Source organism: Centropristis striata, chromosome 3 (genome assembly GCF_030273125.1).
Source record: "Centropristis striata isolate RG_2023a ecotype Rhode Island chromosome 3, C.striata_1.0, whole genome shotgun sequence".
NCBI classification, from domain to species: Eukaryota; Metazoa; Chordata; class Actinopteri; order Perciformes; family Serranidae; genus Centropristis; species Centropristis striata.
Window position 1 is genome coordinate 41,074,442 of NC_081519.1, and position 21,316 is coordinate 41,095,757.

General features: G+C 39.5%; 2 protein-coding genes across 3 annotated transcripts in view; one reads left to right on the forward strand and one right to left on the reverse strand.

Annotated features, from left to right (window-relative positions):
- megf6b (multiple EGF-like-domains 6b) overlaps positions 1-3,557 on the forward strand; it is a 92,969-nt gene extending 89,412 nt beyond the window's left edge. Inside the window, exons 35-38 of the mRNA XM_059327355.1 lie at positions 104-232; positions 324-452; positions 2,621-2,749; positions 2,996-3,557. Coding sequence (XP_059183338.1) covers positions 104-232; positions 324-452; positions 2,621-2,749; positions 2,996-3,063 — 455 coding nt within the window. The 3' untranslated portion in view covers positions 3,064-3,557. The remainder of the gene's footprint in view (positions 1-103; positions 233-323; positions 453-2,620; positions 2,750-2,995) is intronic.
- A 405-nt stretch (positions 3,558-3,962) lies between these two features.
- The window catches only part of kcnab2a (potassium voltage-gated channel subfamily A regulatory beta subunit 2a), a 96,483-nt gene continuing 79,129 nt past the window's right edge, over positions 3,963-21,316 (reverse strand). For both annotated transcript variants that reach the window (XM_059327444.1, XM_059327438.1), the window contains 10 exons: positions 20,756-20,800; positions 20,156-20,200; positions 19,859-19,902; positions 19,532-19,618; positions 16,500-16,585; positions 15,653-15,773; positions 15,093-15,187; positions 13,740-13,860; positions 9,796-9,884; positions 3,963-8,210 (listed from right to left, as the gene is read on the reverse strand). In XM_059327444.1, coding sequence (XP_059183427.1) covers positions 8,121-8,210; positions 9,796-9,884; positions 13,740-13,860; positions 15,093-15,187; positions 15,653-15,773; positions 16,500-16,585; positions 19,532-19,618; positions 19,859-19,902; positions 20,156-20,200; positions 20,756-20,800 — 823 coding nt within the window. In that variant the 3' untranslated portion in view covers positions 3,963-8,120. The remainder of the gene's footprint in view (positions 8,211-9,795; positions 9,885-13,739; positions 13,861-15,092; positions 15,188-15,652; positions 15,774-16,499; positions 16,586-19,531; positions 19,619-19,858; positions 19,903-20,155; positions 20,201-20,755; positions 20,801-21,316) is intronic.

Consider the following 21,316-nt stretch of genomic DNA (forward strand, 5'->3'; position numbering starts at 1 on the left):
GGTTAAAGTGAGGCCTGAGGGTAAACAGTCATTTATTTATCAGTGAGAACATTTCAAAGCATAAAGGTCAGCTTTAATCTGGCTGCATGAATCTGGTCCCCAGCCTGTCCTCCTGGTCTCCACGGCCCGCTCTGCCAGCTGCAGTGTGACTGTCTGAACGGAGCGTCCTGCCACCCAGCGTCGGGACGCTGTGTCTGTCCTCCAGGACGCCACGGAGCTCGCTGCCACAGAGGTCAGTCACACCGCTGCCCATAAACAGGACGACTGACATTTCTATGCCTAATTTCACCTCTTCACTAGTTGTTTTTTTGCCTCTCTGTCAGTGTGTGGACAGGGCACATACGGTCCCGGCTGTGCCGAGCTGTGTGACTGCGAGGACGACGCTCCGTGTGATCCTGTGACCGGAAGATGCCTCTGCTCCTCAGGGAAGACCGGACTCAGATGTGACATCGGTACTCTTTCATCATTTTTATGACTTTTTACCCAGACACAGACATCAACATGTCAAACGAACATGTCACTCAACTCCTCTCCTGTACACCGTGATTTATTTAACCCTTAATAGTGCACTCATTGAAATACTTGCAAATTCCAAATTTTAACCCTAGAGAATATTGGAGGATATTACATACAGCCAGAATGTGTAAAAAAAACATACGAAAATAATATTTTGAGAAAAAAGTTTACAAGATTAAAGGGGTAAATCTATGAGAAAAAAATGTGTAGATTTATGAGATTTAAAGTGGTAAATCTGTGAGAAAAAAGTTGCTTTTTTCCCACTTTTTTCTCGTAAATCTGCAACTTTTTTTCTTGTAAATTTGCCATTTTAATCTAGTAAATTTGCAACTTTTTTCTCGAAATATTACCTGAAGTTACCAAATATAGTTCTTTGCCTGATAAAAGGTTAAAGAGATTGAAGTGTTTCAAGTTGCTCATTATGATGAATGGAAAGGTTTTCTAAATTGGGCACTTTACAGTAAACCAGACGGGATTGAATGAGGAATTAAACTTGAAACTGTTTTTGTCAACTAGACTATTTCTGTTCTCAAAGAAGCTGTGTTTTTTGTAATTTGGTGAAGAGGATGGAAGTGTTAAGGTATACTTCCATTAAAGGGAAACTTTGCTGGTCTGTATCCTGATATTAGACCAAATTAATTATAGGAGACATGAATAGTAAATTCTAGATGCTTTCATGCTCGATATGCATCAGATAAAATGATCTAATATTGTATGCTTGTTTTATTAATACTTTACCTAATCCTCTGAGCTTTAACATCTCATTTTCCCCAAATCGTTTTTATTCTGCATGCACTCGGAAACCTTGACCATCCGAGCGAAATACCCCAAAGTTTTCAGGAGTTCCCTGTGTAAAGGAGGCCTGAAATGACCTCAGACAAGATTATGATGAATTTAGCCAAAATGCTTTGGTTAATAAAGCATGTTGTACTGGAGAAGGGAAGTGCAGTGAATCATCTCCCCTTGCAGCAGTTGGTGACCTGCCCATCTTCTGAAAGGAATAGTTTGCTAAAATTTCCCAAAATGTCAGAGAAAAGAAGCTGAACACCAATCTCTGCCACAGAGATACACAGATTTCTCAAAAAATGTCAAACTCTTCCTCTACATAGATTTTTTTTGGTGTCGTGTAATTGAACGAACATGGTCTCACAGGAATCCGTGAAATAGCCACGGATTCGCTTAACTCAAAATCTGTGGAATAGCCACGGAATCACTCAAATTTCCGTGAAACTGACACGGATTTCGCTACAAAGCAAGTTAATATTTTTTCCTATTGGTTTGTTCCAAGTCACGTGACTTTTAAGATCCCGGCGGCCAGAACAAAAAATATGGCGGACAGTTCTCTCATTTTTAGTGAAAAAATCAATATTTTCACTTAGTTTCTGCATAAAAATGGATTTTGATTACATTTCTAGCGAGAAATATATGTTTTATTTTCTAAATATTCACTCAGTGAATGTACACTACCGGTCAAAAGTTTTAGAACACCCCAATTTTTCCAGTTTTTTATTGAAATTCAAGCAGTTCAAGTCAAATGAACAGCTTGAAAGGGTACAAAGGTATATAATAAAAAAAGGTAAGCTTAACCAAAACTGGAAAATAATGTACATTTCAGAATTATACAAGTAGGCCTTTTTCAGGGAACAAGAAATGGGTTAACAACTTAACTCTATGGAGTCTTGGGCTATTTTGTCCATTTTTGAATTCTTTTCATGTCTTTGTAAGTCATTTTGTGTCTTTTTTTGGGTCATTTTGTGTCTTTTTTTAGTCCTTTAGTCCAACATAAAATGTGATTTTGAATCTTTTTTCTACTTTCAAAACACTATCATGCTCAATCAAGAATTTTAAATGTTGCAAATGTGCATTAATTTCAGAGTACACTGAGACATTAAACTGCATCATTTTCAATTAAATTCTGGAAAAGTTGGTGTGTTCTAAAACTTTTGACCAGTAGTGCTCATAATCACTTTGTATGTTGGAATAGCCACATTAACTTGCATTGTAGTGAAATCCGTGTCAGTTTCACGTAAACTTGAGTGATTCCGTGGCTATTTCACGGATTCCTGTGAGACCATGTTGCTTTGAACTGTGTGTGTGTTTTCAGACTGCAGAGGGAATCGTTACGGGCCCGACTGTGCAGAGACCTGCGAGTGTGACAACGGGTCCCAGTGCGACCGACGCAACGGCCGCTGCTCCTGCCTGCACAGCTGGATCGGACTCTCCTGTCAAGAAGGTAGAGTGGAGACTAACACACATGCTCCATCGCTGCTGTCTGATCTCACCTCATCATTACTTCCAGGAAGGTTCTCTGACTCTTGAGTCACAACAGAAGTGACATTTCAGCTGACTGGGTGAAATCAGAGTAAATAACTAGTTTAAGTGCTGACAGCGTTCAGTTCCTGCCGAGGCTGCACTTTCTCTTCGGTGTCGACTTTGTTCTGATCAAAATGAATGTGTGTGTGTGTGTGTGTTTCCTCAGGTGGACCTCCACGTCTCGCCTACGGCAGCAGCAGCAGAGGAGACTCACGGCACGACAACTCATTATAGCAGCGCCATCGAGCTGGGAGACGCCAACGACACCCGGGACAGATAGGCCACTTTTTTTACTCAACTGAGTGACAGGAAGTTGTAGCAGGCAGCTGGAAGACCTTCATGGAAATAGACTCTCTGGTGAGAACTGCAGTTTCATGTTTGGACCTGAGCTGGATGATTTTATTTTTTTTATTTTTTTTTTGCGTGCCAAAGTGTTGAACTGTCGGTCCGACCTGCCACACTGGTACTTTGTCATTTTTTCTTGTGGTCAAAGTGGAACGTCAAACCTTTTTAGATTGCTCCTCAACAACTACATCCACAGAGTCGGGAGATTTCGGTTGCGTTTACTGCACTTGCTGTATTTTGTGTTTAATATTTTGTCCTCAAAATACCTTTTGCAGGTACTGTGTATAAAATAATCTCAAATTTTGTACGGAAATTGCTGGATATGATGCAACCTCTGCAGTTGAGGTAGTTTTTTAAACCGTATTTTATTACTCTCCACTCAATATGAAGTACTAGTCTCAGTCCAATGGTGCTATGGTGCTTTACTGTACAGTGCAAAGACTCTTATGATCTTCAGAGCTTTATAGGACTAAATCACAGTAAAGCATGTTCCTGTTGACTAAATCTGCCTTCATGAACAGCTGGAATTTTACAGTTCAACATGAGTCACGAAGGTTACATTATTTTGCACCTTCTTTAAGGTCAAGAGTCTAAATATTTTTCTTTTGAACTGATTGTTTTTGTATAAATTGTTTCATATTTATATTTCTCACAGTTGTATACAATTGAATATACTGCTAAGTTTTAAAGTTCATCCTTTGTTTTCCACTGGATAAAAAAAAAAAGCCAAATCCAAACAACCCAGAATATTTTACACACAAATGCCAATAAAGACAGACACATAAATGTTTGTTTACCATTCTTATTTTATCATTATTTCATTTTCATTGAAGGTCGAAGCTGTACATCCTGTCTAAAGTCAGATTCAAGCACAGTGCAGATAGCAACGCCTGCAAAAGAAAATTAAAAAAAGAAAAAGAGAAAAGGCAGAGGTGATCACAACCAGAAATATATACAAAGGTCAGACTATGTACAGGAGATACCAGGCTCTCACTACGTCGTCTTCAGAGTGAATTCAGTCCACCAGTGCATTCACTTCAGAGCATTCCTCATAAATGCATACACAACACAAAGAAATTGCTTCCTTTTGTCAGTCTATCGATACAATACTGATAGGAAAAATGCAGCATGATGAAAAAAATAAAAACAGTTCTTTTGATTCTCTCTACCGCTCTCAAGGCTAAAACATAAAAATATATTCTCTGTATAACCCTAGAACCTTCTGTAAAATAAGCTCTATCCATCTGTGGGTCTGGTTTCATGTCTGAACTAGACATTAAAATGTTAGAACAGCAAATGTGAAGAAACTAGGACCTCTTAAAGCATGAATTTCTCCTACGCAGGCGAGGGCACCAGGTAACTACGCTTCAGCTTTGAAACATTAAAGAGTTATTTCTACAATGTGCAGAAACCTTTTAACACCACAAGATCTTTGTTGTGCAGGTCAGCACGCTGTGAAATAACACTGATGGTCAAACAAAATGCACAGCGATACCATTAAAGGGCAAGTTTGACATTTTAGGAAATGCAATTATTCACTTTCTCTGCTGAGTTCGATGAGAAGATTGAAAACACACACGTCTGCAAGCTAAATATGAAGCCATCAGCAGCATAGAGACTGGGACCAGGAAACTATCAGCAACTCTAAAGCTCTTACAAATACAAGATAAAGTTGTCAGCTTGCTGTACTGATCAAAACATTATAAGACAGGCATGTAATGTGGTTTGCACAATACATGAGTACATGATTATATGGAATTAATGACATGATGTAATGTGGTTTGTGCATGTGAGTGATCACAAGACCTTTCACTGGGTGAAACTGGTCTCCAAAACTAAGTTAGTCAACAAAAAAACAGGCGAGAATGCTACAGAAAAGACGCAAGACAGGTGTGTCCTCCTTAAAGCTACCAATCTAAGTCGTTTGTGCGCTAATTTGCAGCAAAAAAATGAATAAAAAATAATTCCAGAGCTTGCAGATATTCTGCTGCAGGTGTTACAACTCTGCTCCCTCATATTTCTCTCACCCTGTAGATTGCACTCTCATTAGCTTTATGCCAAAACTGCTGTCAAAACCATTTTCACACTACAGGATCTGAACTTGCAGACAGGTCCAGATATTTAACTTGCTTTATTTCTCCTGGGTGTCTGCAATGCATCGCTCAGATTGCATCTTTGGAAATTCACACATAGCAAAAAGCAGGCTTCTGTCTGCAATCTCAGAAAACTGTCGGGTGGAAAAAGTGGAAAGGTGACCCGTGGAAGTGGAGAGTTGGGAATAAAATAGTGCCGCGTAAACTCGGCATAAAATGTTTGTTTAATAGGTTCAGAAATGTCAATTCGCTGGGGTTCTTTTGGGAGAAATAAACAGGTCTGTAGGGTAGGAAAACACAATTTGCGAGGGGAACAAACAGTTTTTGTATGAATTAAACATGATAATTTGGTGTTAATGAGCTTTAAAGGAGCAGGTAGTTGGATCAGCTCTTTCCCCATTTGCAGTATTAATGTTAAACTAAGCTAGTCTGCTGTTGGCTGTAATGTTAATATTTATCAGCAGTTAAGAGTGTGGTGTCAGCCTTTTTATTTCAACTCTCAGTAAGAAAGCATGTGAGAGTATTTCTTAAATTGTCAAACTTAAAGTCTCAAACCTCCCCGCTCCCTGCAGATATTAAGACACAGGAACTCCACAGACTAAAGGAACTAAATGCTCTTTGCTTATTTTTTTCTCTTCTTCTGAGAAAACACTCAAACACAGCAAATCAAACATATACAGGGATCAACTAATACAACAGGCTAAAGCGAGGGATTAGTTCCACCCCCCATCCCCATACCATACATACATACATACACACAAATGGGATCAACAGCAGAGACGTGAAATCAATTTGCTGCTGTTAAAAATCACAGGAGGAGTAACAAAGAACAAATCCCGCACAGTAACGTTCATTTTGATTATCCCCTCCACTGTTACGTCTCATTCGCGTCATCATTCGCACTAAAATGATGTTTTCTTAATGTGTACTTGTTTACTTTCTGCTAAGAATCAATAGTTTATCAGCTGTTAGTTAAAGATTTGTCACCTACACGTGTTAGTAAGCGGAGGAGCGTCACCTTGTCCTGTACGTACTGTAGGCCGGGTGAACAGGGTCCATGCTTTGAGGATGTATCACATGCTATCCACTTGTGCTTAAATCACAGTAAGAGAGCACCCGAAGGAGAAAGAATGATATAGGGTGGCGTCAAATTCTGCAGTAATATTTCTGACACGCCTCAGGTTGTATGTTGCCCTGAAACGAACCTTACCGATCCTAAAGCAGGTAGCTGTACTTATGCATTCTGTATATGAAGGAGATATTTGTTAACTAGTATAACAGTGTGGTCAAGTAAAGATATATATATGGAGTAAAGTCCATACCATAGATAGATAACAAGCTGGACAGCACATGCGCCAAGATGAGTTCTATACTCTTGCAGGAAGTGAGAGTGAAACAAAGAGATGAAGAATAAAAGGAGAAGATCTTTGGCTCGAGCCACACTCAAATGTCACTGGTCCCGCCCAGTGTCCACACATGAAAGAAAGACAGACGAGTAAATACAACCTCCCGACCATGTGCACGCCAACACACGACTAAAAACCACCTGCTCTGTTCCCTGAGCTGCTGCCGCCCACTGATTTCCACTTTCCTAATGTGACACTTCCACCAGTCGGCGTTCCAGTATTTACTGGGGACATGAGACCAGGCGGCCAAAGGGGCAGCTGTCGAGCTGCTCGTCTACGCCCACAGCACAGTCTGATGCAACTGTAAATAAGGCAAAATACTTGAACAGAATTTGATCAAGGAGAAGATTCCATGAGATGTGGAGCCAGCACTGATATGACCACTTCCTGCCTGCACAGTAAAACCCCTCAGCCGGAGCAGAGGCTGGGCGACACCGCCACGTACGTCACAGCGTTTGATTTAACCAGCAGGTCCTACCCTTAGGGGGGAATTAACAGCTAAAGCTCTTCAGTGGCAGACGAGATGCCCTGACACGTCGGCCAACGCTCCTGACTCGCCATCTTGGACGGTTCGCTGGTCAGGAGGGAGGAGACGCCTCGTTCCCTCTCCTCATCTTGGCCGCCGTGCTGAGACAGCAAGAGGACAAATGCACTGCCAGTGAAGACACAGAGAGAGGATGAAGAGGAGGAGGAGGAGGAGGAGAGGGAACTATCAGGAGATATGATTCTTTAGTGCAATGGCTGTGAGATAAGACTACTGTAATACCCATCCTCTCTCTCCTTAGAACTCCCCTCCAACTGTACTGACAATACTAAAGTGCTGATTGTTAAAGCCCACGACGAGGCTCGTACACTGACAATGCACAAACAAAAGGTTTTCCAGAGAAACCTTGACAGACTCGTACAGTACACGGGTGTTTTTTTGTAAACAGAACGTCCAAGGAACAAATGCATGGCTATGGTACATGTGCAACAGAGTAGTTCTCGTATATTCGTACAGTATTAACTTAATCTTCCTTTTAGTTGCATTCAGTTTTAGAAAAAAAAAAAAAAAAAAAAAAAAAGCAAAAAAAATAAATAAATAAAAATCTGGCTGCCAAGCAAGCGTGTGCTTATTTTTTTTTTAAAAAGGTATTTTTCTCTACGGTTTTTAAAATACGTTCAGCTGAATTGAATGTATAACTGATTTAAGTATGAGCGCATATCCCTAACCTCTCTTCCACTTCTGTCTTCCCTTCCTTTCCCGTGGAGGTGACTGTATTTTTTCCCCCTTTCCTTATCTTATCCCTGTAACTCTAAATGAGGTGCCCTGCGTGGCCTTGGTGTGGCCAGACTCATGCGCCAGGGTCTCACTCAGTAAAAGCTCAAGCAAACAGAGGATCAGGCAAAGGTGTGGCGCTGCAGCTGCAGCCCGGGTGCAGCCCTGCCGGGCGGGGCCGTGCTGGCGTTAGGAGCGGTAGTCCTTTTTACTGTACGGCTTGTTCCCCAGGATGCTGTCCACCTCGTGTGTGATGGACGATGACAACTTTGGAAGAACCTGCGACAGAAGAGAAACAAATGGTGGATACGTTCTCTTCACTTCGACCACTGTCGGTGGTTTTTAACATTGCTCAATAGAGAAAATCAGACATTCTGCACATTGCAGCTTCTAGATAGCGCTAGCTGCAGGAGGAGGGGACTTGAGAACTGCAGCTTTAATACTGCAGCTCAATACTACAAATACAGCAACCAAAATACTGGAAATGTATTATAGGTTTTATCTATTAATTACCTCTTTGTTTTTCTGTCAGAGTAGCCCTCTAGTTTTTCTATAAATCCTTCTATTAACACTTAACTATGCTTTAAGAACAGTTACCTATGATTATTGTAAAAGATATCCTAGAAATGTTATATAAAACATCACTAAACTAAACAGCACAACACAATAAAAGATTTTTACACCAAGAGACCAATTTACTGTTTACTAACGGTCATTCCTGGACATCCCATGATATGGTGGGTTTTTTTGTGCTATTTTTGGACAAACTATACTACCATATGTCAACAAAGTATAATTGGGCAATTTCTTTTAAAATTTGACCATTTTCTGCCCAAAAAAATTTTAAGATGTCATTTTTGGACATCTCATAATATGGTGTGTTTTTTTGCTATTATTGGATAAACTATACCACCACATGTATCAACAGACTACAATTGACCCATTTTAAGCATTTTTAGGCATTTTACACTTGACCATTTTTGAAAAAAATCAACATCCCATAATATGGTGTTTTTCTGTCATTGGCTATATTATGCTGGCTGTCGACCCCACATTGGTTTATTGTTACTTGACAGATTGTTCCAAAAACAACACATTTATTGTGCTATTTTAATATACTCTTAACATACTTTAATAATGTTATTAATAAGCATCTTACGAGGACTAAAATGCCTTGTTACCTATTTTGAAAACACTTTATATGTAGGTCCTTGTTATAAGCATTAGTAAATTCAGTCATTTTATATGGACTTTTTTTTTTTTTTTTTTTTAAAGATGAGGGCCCGTGTGTGTATTTCAGTCTGTGATGTAAAAGAGAAACTGTGGAGCCCTTGGGAAATGTGAGCATAACATTTCAAAACGAAATATCAAACGCGCTCAGGAGAGAAGACATAAAGCGTGCAACCATCTAGTACACACACACACACACACACACACACACACACACACACACGGGAGGACCCACAAAGCATCAGAATATGAAAGAGGAGGAATGCTCTTTCCCACAGGCCAGACATAATGTGAGGAGGGGACGTAAACCCCCACTGGTCTGAAAACCCCATTAAAAGGAGTGCATCTTATCAGGAGAGGAAGAAATGGCCGTGAGCTCGTCTCCAATCCCCCCGGCAAACGATACTCCGCTGACCTTATTAACTCGGTACAGTAAAGCACCCAAGCGTGCAGCGGCAAACTGCCCAAGAGGCCGAGCTGTACCCAGGAGAGGAAGCTGCTGCTACGGACTGTAAGGCACGAATACGGGCCTTATGAAACGGGTCAGGTCACATTCTCACAAATTAAGCCAGTGATTTGCTCTGTAGATCAACGAACACACACACACACACAAACACTCATTTTGTGACCTCACCTGTATCGCTCCTATGTTCTCCATCAGCTGGTCGGTGTTGGACGCCCCTAAAAGGACGGAGCTCACCCCCTCGTTCCGTAGGCACCACGCTGCAGGAGACCAGTGAAAAGCAATGACACCCACAACCACAACTATAGACACACACACACACACACACTACCCAGGCATCACACACAGACACATTTCCACAACACAAACCAGTTGGATAAAACATGCACTGCAACATTTCCTGCCCATAAATGAAATAATACATTTAAAAATAAAATTATAGCTGGCTACAAATCCTGCACCCACATCAGCCACACTAACACTCACACAGTGGTGGAAGAAGAACACATTTACATATCAAAAAAGTATGAAAAATAATCCACTACAACAAATCTCCTGCACTGGTATGCACCAGCTATGTGCAAGTTCAGATGTAGCCTAATTTGAAGGTTATTTCTAACTATCTATTAACATTTTAGGGGTTGCACCAGCTGAAATAGTGTAGGCATAAGTTACAACTTTACAGACAGTATTAGTATTTATAAATCCTGACCGAATGATTTCCAAACAGTCAAAAAGACAGTCACCGCTCTTTCAGTCTGTGCATGAAAGTAATAGAGATGTTGTATTTCTTTTTATGTGTATGGCACCCACCACCAGAGGTCAGTCAGAAACATGGCTACACACAGACTATTAACACTTAAATGCTTCTGTTCCTGTTTGCTATTATTTTGGGTTTAGTCCTAATGATAAAGGTGAGCCAGCAAACACAGACTGCGATTTTGGGGGGCTGCGATTTTATTTTGCATATTTAATGCACTGCCTTTTATTTTTTCAAAACTCATAGGTTTTTATTTATTTATATATATTATATATTAATCTCCAAAATTAAGTAACCAGGTGTTTCCAACAAAACAGATCCTGCTGATACAAAGTTCTGATCCACTATCAGAGCTCTCTTTTTTAAATTAAATTTCAAATCTGTTTATGTCATTATGTTAAACTCTTTATGTAGCTAACTTGAGACTATCTGAACACTTTTAGTGAGAAATTCTAAATTAAAAAGACAGTTTGCAGAATCAAACCATTAAATTATAGCCATTTGGATTAAATGTTTAGGAATAATTGGTCAACACTGAGCAGTTTTTGCTCTCTCTCTCTATACAAAGTGGGGATTTTAGATCTAGGCATCTAGCCGTGAGGTGTGGCCTTCAGGTCACGTTAAAAACGCAAAAGGCCGTCTCTAGAGACAGTGCTTGGTGTGTGTGTGTTCTGAGCTACTGTAAACATGGCTGTGGATCAGCAGGTATATCCATACGGAGATATGAAGCGCTCATTTTTAGTTTCAGGTGATTGGACGCTGATGAAAACATGGGAATACTACATTCATTTTCTGTCAACAGATCACTGTAAACTCTGCACACGGCTCCAGTCATGACTGAATGAACGCAACTGATAGCAGCAACAGCGAATTTTAAAATGACAAAGAAACTGTATTTAATCAGTCGTGTCGTGGTTGAATCCTTATCTGCTTAATGAGGTCAGTATCTGCTGGGATCCGGCGTATCAGTGCATTCCTGTGTGAAATTAATGTAGTGGAGCAAAAACTACAATAATTCCCCCTGAAAGGAAGTGAAGTAAAAGTAGAAAGCAGAACAAATGTTAAACACTAAAGTGCAGTACAGTAAATTACAGTACTAATTTCTAATAGTGCACTACAAATAAAATGCAGGGAACACGGTTTTATGATCTCCCTGAATAGAGTGACTAAAAACTCATCTGTGTTTGGTTTGTTATTATAATTGCAAGCTGTGTTATGCAATACAACTGCATGCTTTAGCAATTGAAGAAAATATGCTTGTAAGCAGATTACAGCATAAAAGGATGGAGAATTCAGCTGTAAAAATAGTGGGATTATGACTCCAATAGAGAGCTTCCACCAACATGAAAACGTGGCCAAAAGAGACAAAAGCTGAACCTTCCACTCGATTGGCACAAGTGTAGACCTTTCCATTAACGCCTCTCTCACAGCCAGCACCTGGATTTACCACCTGGCTGCAGTCTGGAGCCGGGGGCAGGAAGGAGTCCATCACCGTTATATAGTTTTTATTCAATACTGGAGTGCCACAGTGATGTAGGGGGTGACATGATGGACATAAATCTCCTGTGCTGCCTTCAGGAGCGCTGGAAGGATTTATGGTAATTGGGAGAGATGAGGGTGTCCACTAATGGGCCGTGAAACCTAATCTATGGTACTGCATCACTGCGAGGGTGAAAAATCTGCCGTGATCCGCGCGGAGATAGGAGAGGCAGTCCCAGATTTACTCGCCCGCGTCACCAACGTCTGATGCTTTAACGGCCCTCGCACGGCCCGGTTCGTCTTTGGGGGGTTTGCACATTCTCACTTTCCTGCACGGCCGTGAATCGATATCGGCGCCTCGCTGGATTTATGTCGGGGGGACGCTATTTTAACGCTGACGCTGGAAACTGTTAAATACATGTTAACACCAAAAGACCTGCATGTACAAATATAAGCTGTAAACATGTTTGCATTCCTTATGTTTATATTTACATTTCAGTAGTGAAGTGACAGTGGCAGATCCTTGTTTAGAAGGAGATTCAGTATATATTGTATATAGGTTATATAGTTTAAGTCAGGGGTGTCAAACTCTGGCCCGTGGGCCAAGTTTGGCCCACAGTGTGATTTTATTTGGCCCGCTAGGCAATACCAAATTATTATATTATTATTGTAAATTAATGACATTGATGTGTTTTTTATTTGAAATTCGATTTTGCATGTCTGCACTATTTAGTTATATATTGTATGTTTAAAGCATTTAAAGCGTTGCTGGTTCCATATTTAATGTTAAAGCAAAACATGTTTGGTATATATTAAAAGGTTTATTTGTTCAATGTTGGCCCGCGATTTTATTCAAGTTTTAAATTTTGGCCCATTGTGTATTTGAGTTTGACATTTGGATTAAGTGAATGGCCTAATGTGTCGTATAAAGTCTACGAAAATGTTGATTATATGTTTAGTTATTTTCAGTAGGTTTTGGCAGTGCACAGCAATTTATTTTTTATATATTTAATATGTGTTTAGTAGTGTAACATTAAAACACAGTTGATCTTTTTTATTTTGACCTAATTTGTTAAATCCATTTTGTATATTATTGATTTATATATATATACAGTACAGGCCAAAAGTTTGGACACACACCTTCTCATTCAATGCGTTTTCTTTATTTTCATGACTATTTACATTGTAGATTCTCACTGAAGGCATCAAAACTATGAATGAACACATATGGAATTATGTATTTAACAAAAAAGTGTGAAATAACTGAAAACATGTCTTGTATTTTAGATTCCTCAAAGACATGTTTTCAGTTATTTCACACTTTTTTGTTAAGTACATAATTCCACATGTGTTCATTAATAGTTTTGATGAATTTACAATGTCAATAGTCATGAAAATAAAGGAAATGCATTGAATGAGGTGTGTCCAAACTTTTGGCCTGTACTGTGTATATATATATATATATATATATATATATATATATATATTCAGTTTGACTGGATGTAAAGTTCAAGAAACTACAAGAGTTTAAGAGTTCAATAACTGCATGATGCTTTCAAATTCAGTAATTAATCATGTTTAAAACTCACGATCTCAATATTGACCAAAATAATTGTGATTATAATTTTTGCTATAATCAATCAGGCCTATGGTTTACTTTTTTATTTTCTCATTCTATTCTCTCATTACCTACTCTCTTTTTGTCGATAACCTCTATAGAAAGCTATAGTAGTTACAGCACACACACACACACACACGTGACAACACAACACATCAACAGTCAAGCTGCCAGAGCGGTGTTGACCTCGGCCCGTCCGAGGCAGAGGGACGGACAGACAGACAGAAAGAGAGAGAGCGGCAGAGTGTATCTGCGTACCGATGGCGAGTTGGGGCAGAGTGCAGCCCAGCCGCTCCGCGATTGCCTGCAGCTCTTTCAACTTCGCCTGCTGACGCCGGCCCTCCTCGCTCAAGATCTTGTCCTTCAACCACTGGTAACCCTGTCGAAAACACAGCACACCTGCTCAAAAACACAGCCCTGCTCACACACCGCTGCGCCGCAGCTCCTGTGTCACCAGGGCCTGTTTTTAAACACGTGACTCTGTCTCCTGCTGCCTACACCTCAGCCAGGAACACAAGGCTACAGCTGCACTCACTTCAGATTATTATTATATGACAAAGTTACAAAACAGAATAAGAAAATTCTCTATTTAAACTGACTGTAATTGTATCTGATCTGTGCTTGGCTACAATCAAAACATTAATCTTTATATAATATCAAGAAGTGTACCATAATGCTTTTAGTTACACATTAGAAACCAGTAAGAATAATCAAAGCCAAATACCACAAACATCCACAGGCAACACTGAACCAAACAGGAAGCAGCACATTCCACACAAGTCACCAAAAGTACTACACAACACCAAGATGGAGAGCTGTGTTCATCTCTAATCGACAGACACACAAACCACAGATACACAACATGCCACTCCACTACACAACACAACATTGCAGTAGGTCAGGTGTTAGCTTCTGTGTGATGCAGACGTGGACTCGTCTAATTTTTTTGTTCGACTTCTGGATCCGCTTTTGTTTTTACATTTGTTGTAATGAAAAGTTAATCTGTCACTTCAAAGTGAAATATTCCACTGGGTTAGTGAGTGTTCACTGAATCAAATCATTAAAACTGCTTCTCCTCCTCATTAATGTTCAGTTATTATGCTGATGCTTTGTTCCCTTGTGTCAAGAGAAAAACAAAAGTCTTTCAAAAAAAAAAAAAAAAAAAAAAAAAATGAGCTGCCTGAAATAACTGAAACTAATTCCTCTACCAATGTAATTATTTAGTCTTAGTTTAGAAAATATTGATCTACATGTCCCTCAAATTCAAAACAAACAAACATGTACACATGCTGTACTGCTGCTTCGTCGTGTGTGTCACATTGTGTGTGTGCTCATGTGCGTGCACTAAATTGCGTTAAGCAGACACCAGCTGGCAAACGGCGTCCGACAGCAGCGCTCGGGAAGAGGAGCACAGTGCATGGTGTCGACCATGGCACTGAAAACACACAGATATGTGAGGAGTGCACAGCGTTACAGAACCTGGAAGACACAATGCACACAATAAACAGACAAACAAACAAACAAACCAGCAGGGGAACACAGAAGGGTGACACCAGCACAGATGATCAGAGCGTGAGAGAGACAGAAAACAGCGAGCGGGGTTTAGTCTACCTTCAGAGAAGCCCGAGAGTAGGGAGGCACCCTGCCGTCGTATTTCCCTGAGATGATCCCACAGGCGAGAGGTGACCACGTCATGGCGCCCACACCTGAGAACAGACACGTCTTCATCATCACACCACAGCTCACTTCCAAGGTTATAATAGTTTTGAGCCGCGTTGAACAAAATTTGCAGCAAGTTTATATGAGCGTGGAGCTAAACAACCCGTCATCATAACACAGGCTGGAAAAATGGAAGAAGATAACTTCTTCTATACTTCATTTTAAGATGAAGTGCATTTTGAATAGCCTGCATTTATTTATTAATTAATATTACAGTTTTTGATTTTACATTTTACAAAGGAAATGTTTATTTACACTTCTTTATTGCACGCACCACACTTTGGGAATCCCTGGTGTAAAAGATGCTCCAAAGTTGTGAGTTTGTCTTCCTGCTTGTGTGTCAGTTTTTGTGAAATACTTTGTGTCCAATATGTTGCAGTCACCTACCACCTGTCGTCCTGCTTTAACTTATAAAAGAGCTCAACCACAGCCACTAACCCCTCACTGCTCACCTATCTTATGGAAGAGCTCCGGCAGCTGCACCTCCACCTTCTCTCTCTGGAACATGTGGTACTCAGCCTGCTCACAGATCGGAGGAATCTGGTTGAATTGTCGCGCCACAGAGTACGCTTCCTGAATGAACAGATCGTATACAGAACATCAGTGAATATGGAACAGTAGATAGAGCAATGTCATGATTACACTCAATCTTTCAACACTCTACTGCAGGGGTGTCAAACTCTGGCCCGCGGGCCAAATTTGGCCTGCAGTGTAATTTTATTTGGCCCGCGAGGCAATACCAAATTATTATCTTATTATTGTACTATAAAAGCTGACCCGCCGGTATTATACGGCGCATTTACAGCTAATACTACAAATCCCACAATGCCCTGCTGTTGTTTTGGCGCGTCAATCAGGACAGGACCCAGAAACGCTCCTCTGTGACAGTCGTCATAGCAACCTCAAGCTAGAGCTGTCTCCGGGCTACCCCTTCCCAAAAACGGCGAAAAGAAAGGCAGAATTTATTAACCTGTTGAAAAAGTTTATTTTGATATTTAAATCAGAAGGATGCAAATAGAAAAGAGGCATACAATTTTTATTTAATAAATTAATGACATTGATGTGTTTTTTATTTGAAATTTGATTTTGCATGTCTGCACTATTCAGTTATATATTGTATGTTTATAAGCGTTGCTGGTTCCATATTTAATGTTAAAGCAAAACATGTTTGGTATATATTAAAAGGTTTATTTGTTCAATGTTGGCCCGCGATTTTATTCAAGTTTTAAATTTTGGCCCATTGTGTATTTGAGTTTGACACCCCTGCTCTACTGAGTACAGTTTTCTGTTGAGTCTCACCATTATCTCCATGGGGCTCCAGCGGGATGTTCCCCAGTACATGGCCATGCCTTGATTTATCACATGGGTCATCGCTCGAACCGTTTCTGCAAGTAGAAATACACAATCAATGCTTAAGTCATCAGGGCTCAGCAGTTAAAAGTGGTTGTCGAGATTTTGAATAATTACCTTAAAAATGAAAATGTGTTCTGTTTTTTTGTTTTGTTTGTTTCTGTTTCAATAACTATACTAGTATTAGTCAGTGCTATACATGTATGTAGCAAACTATCTTTATTTAATTTACTAGTATTATCATTTGAGTTGATGTTGCTCTTGTCATCAGTGTTATCACCCCATGATAAGGTTCTGTTTGCAGAAGAAAACATGGATGAAGGAAGGTTTACATGGGGCAGATAAACTCACTATTATTAAGGCTGTTATTGTGATTTTCGAATTATCATTATCTTTATTTTATTTTTATTTTCAAGTTGCCTATCAATTTAGGTATAAGTATGTCTTTGTAAGAGTATTGTGATAGAGTTTAAATGCTTTTGCAAGGATGTGATTTTGATTTTTTTTTTCTTTTTAATTTATTTTATTTTTTTAAAACCATTTCTCTCTTTTTATGTTTTGATGAAAAGACTTGACATGTTTACAAGATGTAGAGCAACATGTATGTGCTGTTTTGTTTTTCTTCAAATAAAAAGTTTAATAACAAAAAAAAAATGAAAATGTGGCATAAAATAAGCTTTTCTACAGCAACCAAAAACACAAACAATTAATTTTAAGTGTTCAGTTACGTGTCCACCATCAATTCCTGATATACAAAATATGAGTAATGCAGCTGTTCTAATGTTCTTCGCAGATCCACAAGAATCAATCCAGGTACTCACTGGTTTCTTGCTTATCCGCAAGTTTCACATTTTATTTTTCTGTTCCTTGTGCTGATTCCCACCACAGCTTTTTTGGCCCCTCAGCATTTAACTCTTGGGACTGTGTGTCCCTCAAGTGAGACCAACATCAGCTTGTCCATCATCTCTACTTTCACAGATGACCTCCAATCGGTCTTTAATCTGCTTAGACAGGCAAATTCCTGCTCACATACAGCTGAAGAGACAGCACCTTTTATTGTAGGACGTCCATTTTTTGTTGTTTTTCATTCTCTGTAGAGCGGATAATGTCCCAAGAGCCTGCTGTATGTGCATTTGAGCTTTTCTGTATTATTATAGGAGATGTATTTGATATAAGCTTCTTCGTGAGGTTAAAAAAAAAAACTACAGCTTATAGATTTTTAAGCAGGGAGGGATTAAAATATATGTTTGCTTCTGTAAATGTCTCACAGCTTCATTTCATGTTATTCTGACAACACATCACAATATTTTATTTGAAGCCACGAGATAAGAATTTAATTTCAAAAACCAAATCTGAGCCTGTGAGACGGAGAATATAATCTCACATTACCAGACTTTAATTTCCGTCTTTTCACGGGTCAAAATGGCACCACAGTATATTAAAGCGGAAATACCATGATTGTTTGATAACAATCAGGGTTTCCAAGACAAGATCAGGAGCACAACAAAGCAGGCGTGTGTCAACCAGTGTTGCCCCTAACAACCTGACGTTAGTCCACTAGTCTAAATGTAAGAAAACACAAAAAAAAGTTTTAAAAAGTAAAAAAAATTACCCTATAAGGTTAAATATAGTCTGAAAAAAATCTTGCATAATATCATACGAATCATTTGAAATATTTAATTATATTATTCAGGAACACATTCTACAAAACATGACTCAGCAAATAAAAGTAAAGAAATAATATTTATTGAAAACTATTTTTTTTTACCCTTTATCAGGCAAAGAACTATATTTGGTAATTTCAGGTAATATTTTGAGAAAAAAGTTGCAAATTTGGTAGATTAAAGTGGCAAATCTACAAGAAAAAAAGTTGCAGATTTAAGAGATTTAAAGTGGCAAATCTGCGTGAAAAAAGTTGCAGATTTATGAGAAAAAAGCAGCTTTTTTCTCCCAGATTCACCACTTTAAATCTCATAAATCTGCAAAAAATATTATTTCCGTATGTTTTTTTTACACATTCTGGCTGTATGTAATATCCTCCAATATTCTCTAGGGTTGAAATTTGGAATTTGCAAGTATTTCAATGAGTGCCCTATTAAGGGTTAATGAAAGTAAATCATTAGGAAACATACCTGATTATTATGATTATGCTTGTTTGACACAAAGCACCATTTGACAAGGAACACATGTCATTTCAGTGCAAATTATGTCAATATGTGATTTAAATGCAACTAAAAATGTAAATTAAATAAAAAGTTTAACCACTATAATCCACCATACATCCTTATCCACCTGGCTGATGAAAAGTCTGACAGCCAACTCATCGTTCCTGTGATCATCTAGTGGTTGTTTGGCTGAAGAGGCTTTCTCTAAACTGACAGAACAGCAGGTCAACACTTCTTCACCCTGCACACTGCCCTTCAGCTACTGCCACAATAAAACACACCAGATGGTCTAACTACTGCGGTTTTGAAGACATAAACTCAAAGCTGTCCATGTGAACGGAGTGCAATCTTTAAAGGGCAGATGAGCAAAAGAATTGCCTCGACTTTAACATCAAACAACACCAGCTACTGACTAACAAGACACTAAAGTATTGTGAAGGAGCCGGAGCCAGTGAAGCATCAGACTACAGGCTGGAGGATGACCTCTGACCTAACTCTGTAACCCGAAGGGGAACTCCGACACGGGAGCAGGAGCATACTGTGTGACCAGCTGAGCCCACACACAGTTAGCGCTCTGCCATTTAAAGGTCTCCAGCATCAGCATCTATCCTCATTCTGACTGTGGAGGTGGAAGTACCAGGACAACATGCAGCATTTAAAAATAGATATTTCAGCAACAAGAGGTTTGTGTATCCGAGTCTTTGCGTTACAGTAGTCATAGAGACAGAAAAGAGGTGGTTTTTTAAAATGTGCAATATGACAAACATAAGGAAAACATGGTTAAGTGTGTGAGAGGGGAACAGAAAATAGATTTACCTTCCATCGGTGTATTAGGGTCCGGTCTGTTCGCAAAAACCACGTCTACGTAGTCTAGCTGCAGTCTTTCTAGAGAGGCTTTTAAACCTGGAAACAAGCACCACAGTTACTAGAGTAATAGTGAGCCTAAGATACAGCCAAAGTATTAAAGCAAGGGAATTATTTTACTAGTTTATTGTTCGCTCATTTTTTTGGTAACCCCAAGAGAGAGGCAATAATTAAAAAAGTAGCCTTGGTTCCCTGAAGCCAAAGCATCTAATTAGGAAGTATTTTGTTGTGGCATTGTCAGCATTTAATAATCCAATAACCTGCGGCTCTGCAGCTTACCTTCTATAATGTGTTTTCGGGATAAACCTCTTTCAGTCTCCGCTCTGCAAAAGACAGAAAAAAAACCTTTATGTTACAAACAGCTACTTGAAATGTGACTAGACCCGCCCCATCTGCGGTCATTTAATATCATATGTTCGTTGTAAAATATGATCTAATAAATGTTTTATTGGAAGCACCTGACAACAGATGAGTTTGGATGAAACATGATCCCATTACCAGGAGCATCAAACAGGATAAAATATACAGGAGGATCGTTTCTCATTTGAGTCAAAGAAGCAGCCAGATGAAACTTACTTTCCGCCCCAGAAGATCTTCGTTGTTATCACCAGACTTGAACGTCTGAAAATGCAAAAATGAAAGAACATCTGTTACAACATCTGCCAAACACGGAGAATTTAAGCAAAAAGAGCCTCGTGTACAGGAGCTGGTGATATCCAAGGTCATAAACGAACCTTATATTATATGGATTAACTGCTGGGATGAATAGCTTGGACACCTCCTCTGGGTAATCATGCATTTCTACATTATTCTTTCAGTGTCACACACACCCACATCCCACAATAAGTGTGACTGTGCCAGAACTCAACTGGCGCCAATGAATGAGTGTTTGTAGGCGTATAACCTGACAGAGCTATACAAATGCCAATCCAGGGCCGACAAAGTAAAGGACAAGGCTCTAGAAGTTCATCCATTATTCAGCATCTTTGAGAAGGGACACAGGAGTGTAGGCATGGCACGGCAACCCGCATTAATCTTTCATCTTCCTACCTTACCGTTCCAGTTCAACACACAGCCTCCCAATATGTGCACAGGAGGAGATGATACAAGATTAGGGAGGCTGCCTGGGACGGAAATTAAAGAAAACACCAAACTTAATTAACGTGTGCCTCATACCTCCATCCTTTCTTCTTTATGATGTTTCCCAGCACCACCTCTGCCCTGCGAAGCAGACGGAGAGAGAAGGGATTAAATAAAGATAGTTTTGAAATTATATGAGCGTTTACACCTGACTGTCTGAAGAATGATTTCTAGAAATTCAACGCTGACAGCATCATGAATTGTGCATCACTTGCAGCAGTTATCTGACCCTCAAGGTCCGACTCACAAGAGATATTGTAAACATCCCCAGAAAGCTTTGCAGCCGAGTGCAATGTTCCTGTTTTTTGCGCCTGATTTCAAATATCCATGTGGTAAAGCATAAACATGCCTTTGCAAACGCCTACATAACAAGGCTCCACAGGTGTGCAGTGACCTTGTGGATCCACTCAGAGCTTCAGGCTCAGTAACACGCAAAGCTTCCAACAGTTATTGTAAATTGCCTTTACGTAAAGCCTCATGTGGAATAACTTACCTACTGATGTCAAACTGGATCCTAACTGAGTTTTGGAAGACTGATCATTCTTGTAGTCAAGAATGAGTTTGTGCTTTTTTTGTTTGCACTGTACTTTTCTCTGC